Here is an 8,698-nt window from a genome sequence, read left to right on the forward strand (position 1 = left end):
TTAATTTCCTCCAGTTGCTTAATTTTATGGTTTAGTTCAGTTTCCTGTTCTTTTTCTGTCCTTTTTTTGTGTACTAAAAATGAGATTATTCTGCCTCTAAGCACTGCCTTTCCTGTCTCCCACAAAAGGGAAGGAGATGATCCAGGGGAATCGTTCATTTCTAGAAAGCAAGGGACATTAATTATGTTGGGAGACTTGAGACATGGAACAAAAATAAAATACCTAGCTTAATCCTACATGTTTAATTTTTATTTATTATCAAAACTTGTAACATAAGAACTGTATGAACACACAATGCTGGTACAGCGATAACAAAAAGTCAGTTTACCCAAAACCTGATGAGACAAAACCGTTCCATTCTCAAGAAGGAATGAAATATGATTAATCCTCATGCAGGGACATGCCCAAATTTTTAATAAACATTTTAAACAATTTTATATTTGTAAAGCACAAGAAAAAAACTGTAACATAATGAACTGTCCCAACTCTCCCATTCTGGCCATTTTGAAAAAAAAAAATCCTTATATGATTCAGATGGGCGGCACGGTGGTGTAGTGGTTAGCGCTGTCGCCTCACAGCAAGAAGGTCCGGGTTCGAGCCCCATGGCCGGCGAGGGCCTTTCTGTGTGGAGTTTGCATGTTCTCCCCGTGTCCGCGTGGGTTTCCTCCGGGTGCTCCGGTTTCCCCCACAGTCCAAAGACATGCAGGTTAGGTTAACTGGTGACTCTAAATTGACCGTAGGTGTGAATGTGAGTGTGAATGGTTGTCTGTGTCTATGTGTCAGCCCTGTGATGACCTGGCGACTTGTCCAGGGTGTACCCCGCCTTTCGCCCGTAGTCAGCTGGGATAGGCTCCAGCTTGCCTGCGACCCTGTAGAACAGGATAAAGTGGCTAGAGATAATGAGATGAGATGAGATGAGATGAGATGAGATGAGATGAGATGAGAGATTCAGGTAGCATGTGTTCAATACAGTTCCCTCCACAATTATTGGCACACCTTGTAAAGATTATTTAAAAGGGTTAGAAAAAAAATCCACTTTCAAGTACCTTCATCTCATACTGAAAAAATGAGAAAAAACCAACCTTTAATGGAAATAAATTTATTCAGAGAAAAACAAATCCCTCATCAATAAATAGTTATTTTCAACAACATCGCATGTGCCACTATTATTGGCACTCCTGCATTTAATACTTTGTACAACCTCTCTTTGCTACTAAAACAGCACTGAGTCTCTCCTATAACATTTCTAAGGTTGGAGAGCAGGGCATCAGAGACCATTCCTCTTTACACAATCTCTCCAGATCATCCAGGGTCCTCGGCCCTCTCTTGTGCTCTCTCCTCTTCAGCTCACTCCACAGGTTTTCACTGAGGTTCAGATCAAGGGACTGAGATGGCCATGGCCAAGAAGCTTGATTCAGTGCTCAGTGAACCATTTTTGTGCTGATTTGGACACATGCTTTGATCATTGTCCTGCTGGAAGATCCAGTGATGAGCCAGTTTTAGTTTCCTGGCAGAGGCAGACAGATTTTGATTTAAAATGTCCTGGTATTTCATGGAGTCCATGATGCCATGAACCCTAACAAGGTTTCCAGGGCCTTTGGAAGAAAAACAGCCCCAAAACATCACAGAACTTCCATCACATTTTACAGTTGGGATCAGGCTCTTTTCATTATAGCCATCCTTCTTTTTACACCAAACCCACCTTGAGTGTTTATTGCCAAAAAGCTCCATTTTTGTTCCATCAGACTATAGAACACTGTTCCAGTCAAAGTTGTAGGAGCATTTCACAAACTTCAGATGCTTATGTTTGTGGTTTACTGACAGAAAAGGCTTTTTTTTCTGGCAGACCTTCCAAATAATTTGTTGGTTTACTCTCCTCCTCACTATACACACTTTTTTTGTTTTGTTTTTTTTACTATTGGCCTAACAGTAGAAATGGACATTTTCAGGTGAGTAGATATTTTTTATGACCATTCCCTGACTTATGAAGGTCAATGCACTTGTTGCTTATTTAGTTTGTGTGTTCTGTTATCTTTCCCATGTTGAGGGATGTGCGCACACACACACACACACACACACATATATTACACACTAAAACAAAAAAAGAATAAGCTGTGTAGTATTTCAGCACAGTCCCTTCAGGAGTTTCCCCTGTTAGAATCATTTCCTTCTTATCAGAAAAGGGAGAGTCATATTAAACGTAGCTGATACCCCAGCAGCCTGTCCTTTTGTCCTCTGGTTCTTTTTGTCATCCTTATCACTTTTTCATGATGGAAGAGATATCCAAGAATACACTCTGAAAGACAAAAGGGAGTGTGCAGCATTTCATATTAGTCAGAGCAACCTTTATAGACATCATTATACATCATCCTTCTTCTTCGAGCTGCAGATTTTTAATCATATTTTAATCAATATGTTTTTAACTGCCTCGATTTATCCATCCATCCATCCATCCATCCATCCATCCATCCATTATCTATAGTGCTTATCTGTCAGGGTTGCGGGGGAAGCTGGAGCCAATCCCAGCTGACTTTAAGTGAGAAGCGGGGTTCATCCTGGGCAGGTTGCAAATCAATCACAGGGCTAACACAGAGACGAACAACCACCACGCTCATATTCACACCTATGGGCAATTTAGCCAGTTGACTTAATCTACATGTCTTTGCACTGTGGGAGGAAACCAGAGCACACAGAGGAAACCCACACAGGGACGAGGAGAACATGCAAACTCCACACAGAAAGGACCCAGTGCTAACCACTGCACCACTGTGCCACCCTGCCTCACTTTAAATAAATCATAATTGACTCAGATATCGATGAGTTTTGCTCAAGTTAGCTATTTGTCCCATAACAACTCATGCATTCATGTCATTCTGTTTTGAATATTATTTAGAGCTGAATTACATGTATAGAGAGGATTTAACAGAAATTACACACATCAGCATTCAGATGTAACTACAGGCTTAAGCTCTGTTCAGAGAGTTATGGAGTTTACTGAAAACAGAAGCATGTCTCAGTTATGTACAGTTATGAGTCTGACCTTGAATTTAGATGGATTTTTTTTCCATCTAGAACTAGGATCAGTATTAATCTAGAATTACTGTCTGTTCTGAGGTGTATATAAACTCAAAAACCTATAGAATACTATTTGAGGCCAATATTAAATACATAAATATTGCATTAGTAATTGATTGATTGATTGATTGATTGATTGATTGATTGATTGATTGATTGATTGATTGATTGATTGATTGACAGTATCATAATCCCTTTAAAATCCCTTGTAATCAGAGATATTGGAGCCTACATACTGCACACAATCCAATTTCAGGACCTCAATTTAGTATCTCATGGCTACATTATGTTTTATGCACAAATAACCATCAGTGTGCCATATCAAACATATAAAATGGATCAAGTGTCATTTTATGAGTTACTGAATAAACAGAATGGAAGCCATACTGCTAAATTTAACCACATTTACATTGAGTGATGTGATAGTTACAACTCAGACTATTCATGCAGTAATATATTGGCAATATACTAGACTCCTCTAAGATATTTATTTTAATACTTGTCATCTTCTCATTCATATAATGTTGGATTATTGTCTTGCATACATCTGAATGCGAATTTTTCTCTTGCTTAAAAACCAGTGTCTTAAGACTGTCATCTCGATACCCATCTCGGATGTTTCTACTCAAGAAAAATCAGCCACCCTCGGAAGTGTGAACTGCATGCAGGTAATTTCAATAATTTGAAGTGGTAGCCATGAAAATTGACTTAGCCTAGTGGGTAACTCAATTCTAACTATTGGGGTTAAGTTGCAAAATTAAGTCACTAACTTATGGCTCATTGTTTGCTTGCTTGTTTAGTTGGTTCACATTTAAAAGAATGATAATTTGGTTAAGCTAAAATAATAATGGGCTTTACTTTTATTCAAAGCTTTATATGTTTGATGGAATTCAGGCACATAATGATGATCTAAAAAAGATGTTTTGGATGTTGGGATCTAAAAATATTTGAATGATAAATTGGCTAAATAGTTGTTGGGAATAAGTGTGATATTGAGTTAAATTATTGTGACTTTATCTCTCTTTGTGCAGACCAATTTAGCTCAAGATTTAGGCTGAATTTGGAGTAAGGTACTCTTGTCATAATTTTGCACCAATTGAAATCTGCACTGAAAGGAAATCTTATAGTTTCATGACCAACCATTAAAAAAACCTGAGAAAATTATTACTCTTAAAAAGTAACTGCACAGCAAATGTTTTTTTGAATTTATACTGTATTATGAAACTCCTCTGTCTTACAGTGGTCATGAGCTACTCACAGAAGACTGAATTACTGAGGTTGAGCCTCTAAACCAGCAGGTCAGTGGCCGTGTGTCTTTTGGCTCTACTTGCCATTGACATCTTCCGTCCTCCTGGTGGTGGGTTCATGGGTAGGTCATTAAGTGAGCCAAGCTCAGACTCTGAGCTCCTGGTGCTGGGGCAGGATGGGCTAGGCGATGCGCTGTCTGAAGGCATCAGTGCCATGAAGCTGGCCTTCCTGGGGTGAGGGTAGAAGTCACTGTCCGAAGTGTTTGTGCCATCCTCAGTTGGCTCAAGGACATGGTTTGGTCGGTGCATAGTATTACGAGTGCAGCCTGGTATCTCGTTATGGCTTGGCCTTCGAGTGAGATGACCTTCATGAGTTTGTTGGCCTGAGTTTGAAAGTCTGCTGTCTCTCCATGAACCAGTGCTGCTTTCTGGAGGCAGGTCATCATTTTGATCATCCTCAGCATTATGTTGCTCTGTAAGGCTTTGAAAATGTCCATTGTGTATAAATCTTTGGCTGTCCTGATGTGTCTGGATTATGCAAGACACAGGAAGAGTTGTCCCTGCAAAGATGCTATGTTTCTGCTCAGCTATCATGGTGTTTGAGCCTATATTAGGTAAATAAAGAGGGTCCATTGGGCTAGATTGAATGCTAATTTTTGCCATTTTCCTCAGTGATAAATCCACCAATGCTGCTTGCTTTGATTTGCAAAGGCTGTCATCTTCTATGAATTGCAAGCCAGATAAAGCCTGTTTGATTTTCTTTGTCCCTAAATGAGATATCTCCAGGAGGTTTAGGAACAGAGAAACCCCAGCAATAACTATCATAAAGAGCATGAAGATGGTCTTCTCTGTTGGTCTGGACACGTAACAGTCCACAATATTGGGGCAAGGCATCCTGTCGCACTTGAACAAAGGATCCAGCCCTATTCCATATAACATATACTGGCCCACAATGAAGCCCACCTCCAGCATGGATCTGGTAAGTATATGGATGATATATGTGCGCAATAACGAGCCTCTCAGAGGAGCCTTCTTTATTTTTTTATGCTCCTCTAGCTTGCGAAGTTCACGCTCTAGACGCTTGTGCTCCTCCAGCAAGAACTCAGTCTCTTCCAACTCAGCTCGAAGTTGAACTTTCTTCTTGTGCCTCTCCTTATCCAGAGCTCTGAGATGGTACAAAGCATGACCCATGTACACCAGGGAAGGAGATGAGACAAAGATGATCTGCAGTACCCAGAAGCGGATAAGCGAGATTGGGAATGCCTGGTCATAGCAGACATTCTTGCAGCCTGGCTGCTCTGTGTTGCATATAAACTCACTTTGCTCGTCCACCCAAACATCCTCTGCCGCCACACCGAGCACAAGCATCCGGAATATGAACAGGATGGTGAGCCAGATTTTGCCCACAATGGTGGAGTGAATGTGCACCTCCTCCAAGATGCTTCCCAACAAGTTCCAGTCTCCCATATTTACAGCCACATGTTCGAGTTATATTAAAATAAAATCTGCTATCAATAAAATTTGATGTAAAAATATATTTGGTTCAAAGTCTTGTTGATTCATCCTGAAAAAGCAAACTGGATTTTGTCATCATCTTTAACAGATAACAACATTTGTAAATCTATCTCTTCCCAAATTATTTCTAAGGTCTAAGGTCTTCTTTTCATGGTGAAACAAGATGGAAGTTCTTTGGGGCAAAATTATGTTTCAGAAATCTCAAACAAAAAGATAGAATCCACTTTCACACCAAAATAAGGAACTTACAGATCAACAGGAAGTGTCCTTTGCCTTTCTTGGGAGAAGATGCTCGTATTCTCTGAAAAAAAAAACCCTCACATTTTTGTCCGATATTGAAAACTATGGAGTTGTAGTATGTGGTACACAGGGTCTCTGTTTGCATAATGCTGACTGCAGTGAATGCTCCACACATTTGCTAGATGCAGAGTTTACAGGATGAAGAAATTGATCTGAAAGGACCCGTACAATGCCCAATGGCAGATGCCAAACAACCAAGCATCCCTTTACACCATAGTGTTACCGCCAACAAAACAATTGGTAATTGTCCTATTGTGATCTGTATTAGTATGGTGGCTCAAATATAGAAACGGCTTCCAACTTATATGTGCGTTTGTCAATTATATTAGATTCATCTAATGTAAAATATATAAAACAAGAGAAGCTAGTGAATTTGTCATATTCAATTAACTGAATAGTTAACTGAATTGTCCATCTTGGTGTTAAGGTGTCCAAATCCATGACCTTTCACTCTAGTAGTGTTTGTCACAGAGAAGGCTTAATTTTCTTTCATCAGCTTTGGATGACGCCTTTGGAAAAGACTGAATAAGGCAACATTCAGTGCTATAACAATTTGTGCAATGTATAATGTTTGCCATACTGTACATTATTTAGAGGCTTTTGAACTGTAGATTTGTTCAAAGAATATAAAGTGGAGAAATTGTTTCAAATTGCACTCGTGTTTTATTTCAGGACTGCTTTGTTGTGATAAAAAGCAACAAAAAGAGAAAAAACTCCATCAAATCAATGTGTGCAAGTGAGTCTCTGATCCTGATGTGCACTATGTTGGATACACACTCATAAAATGACCAGCTGTGCCGCAGGCTTTTAATTAGCTTTCCATCACCCTGTGACAAAGTCAATGAAGGATTGATTTTGATTTTCCCTTGCAAGTGCCAGAGGTCATAGTGGGTGACCTCTTACACAACAGCTTCATAGATATTTGTAGAAATCGAGCAGTTTGTGGTTTGCTATGTGGATGCCTATCAAGTCTGATGGTTCTGACTGAAAGACAAATCAGCTAGGATTGGAGGATGGGGGGCTTTGGTAGTAGTTTTGTTATCTATATATTAACACTGTGAGCCTTTAAATGTTCAACCCCATTACAAAAAAGTTGGGACAGGGGCAACAAAAGACTGAAAGAGTTGAGTAATGTTTAAAAAAAAAAACTAATTTGGTCAATTGGCAACAGGTCAGTAACATGATTGGGTATATAAAGAGCATTCCAGAGATGCAGAGTCTCTCAGAAGTAAAGATGGGGAGGGGTTCACCGCTCTGTGAAAGACTGTGTAGGGGGAAAAAATGCAACAATTTAAGAATAACATTACTCAATGTAAACTTGCAGAGAATTTGGGGATCACATCATCTATCAGCATACAGTTCAAAAGTCAGCATCTGTGATGGGGGTATTAGTGCACATGGCATGGGGAGCTTGCACATCTGGGAAGGCAACATTAATGTTGAATGATATATACAGGTTTTACAGCAACATGCTGCCATCCACATGGCATCTTTTTTCAGTGAAGGCCTTGTTTATTTCAGCAAGACAATGCCAAACCACATTCTGCACATATTAAAACTGCATGGCTGCATAGTAAAAGAGTCCAGGTGCTAAACTGGCCTGTCTGCAGTCCAGACCTGTCCCCATTTGGTGCATTATGAAGCACAAAATATGACAAAGGAGACCTCGAACTGTTGAGCAACTGAAACTGTATATCAGGCAAGAATGGGACAACATTTCAGTTTCAAAACTACAGCACTTTTTTTGGAATTGGGGGTTGTATATAGACATCTTTTTTTTGCTGCACTACCACAAATATCACTTAATATTCATGCAGTTAACATAGCTTCTTGACAGCCTTTCAAGACTAAATGGCACAATATTAACACCTTTTTTTTACATGGTGGGCTGATCACCTGCAAGATGAACAGTGGAGGCCAGGTACAATGGCACGTTGGTGGCAGGAATGTGATCAACAGTCTTAGACACACTGGGCTTATGCAATGGAAACTTGATTTGGGAAGGCAGAATGTCACTTCACTGATTATATATATATATATATATATATATATATATATATATATATATATATATATATATATATATATCTACAGCGATGACATAGGGATGTCATTCAGATTGGACAAGTGTGGCCGGATGGTCTCAAAGAGAGGCAAGATGATCCGGACTGAGGGGATTGACCTACCAGAGGGCAACATAGGTGATATCCAAGACAGCTACAAGTACCTTGGCATCCCACAGGCTAATGGAAACCATGAAGAGGCCACAAGGAAGTCAACCACAGCCAAATACCTCCAGAGAGTAAGGCAGGTCCTGAAAAGTCAGCTGAATGGTAAGAACAAGGTCCGAGCCATCAACATGTATGCACTACCAGTCATCAGATACCCCGCTGGTATCATAAACTGGCCAAAGGAGGAGATAGAAGCCACAGATGTCAAGACTAGAAAGCTCCTCACCATGCATGAAGGGTTCCACCCCAAGCCCAGCACCCTGAGACTATACACTAAGCGGAAAGAGGGAGGCCGAGGGCTAGTGAGCATCAAGACCACGGTCCAGGATG

General features: G+C 40.0%; 1 protein-coding gene across 1 annotated transcript; it reads right to left on the minus strand.

The window, feature by feature from the left end:
• Nucleotides 1-4,361: 4,361 nt before the first annotated feature.
• gja10a (gap junction protein alpha 10 a) lies at nt 4,362-5,789 on the minus strand. Its single transcript, XM_060932929.1, has one exon. It carries the CDS (start codon nt 5,787-5,789, stop codon nt 4,362-4,364), a length of 1,428 nt encoding a protein of 475 aa, XP_060788912.1.
• Between the last annotated feature and the right edge of the window lie 2,909 nt (nt 5,790-8,698).

This window comes from Neoarius graeffei, chromosome 11, assembly GCF_027579695.1.
Source record: "Neoarius graeffei isolate fNeoGra1 chromosome 11, fNeoGra1.pri, whole genome shotgun sequence".
Taxonomy (NCBI): domain Eukaryota; kingdom Metazoa; phylum Chordata; class Actinopteri; order Siluriformes; family Ariidae; genus Neoarius; species Neoarius graeffei.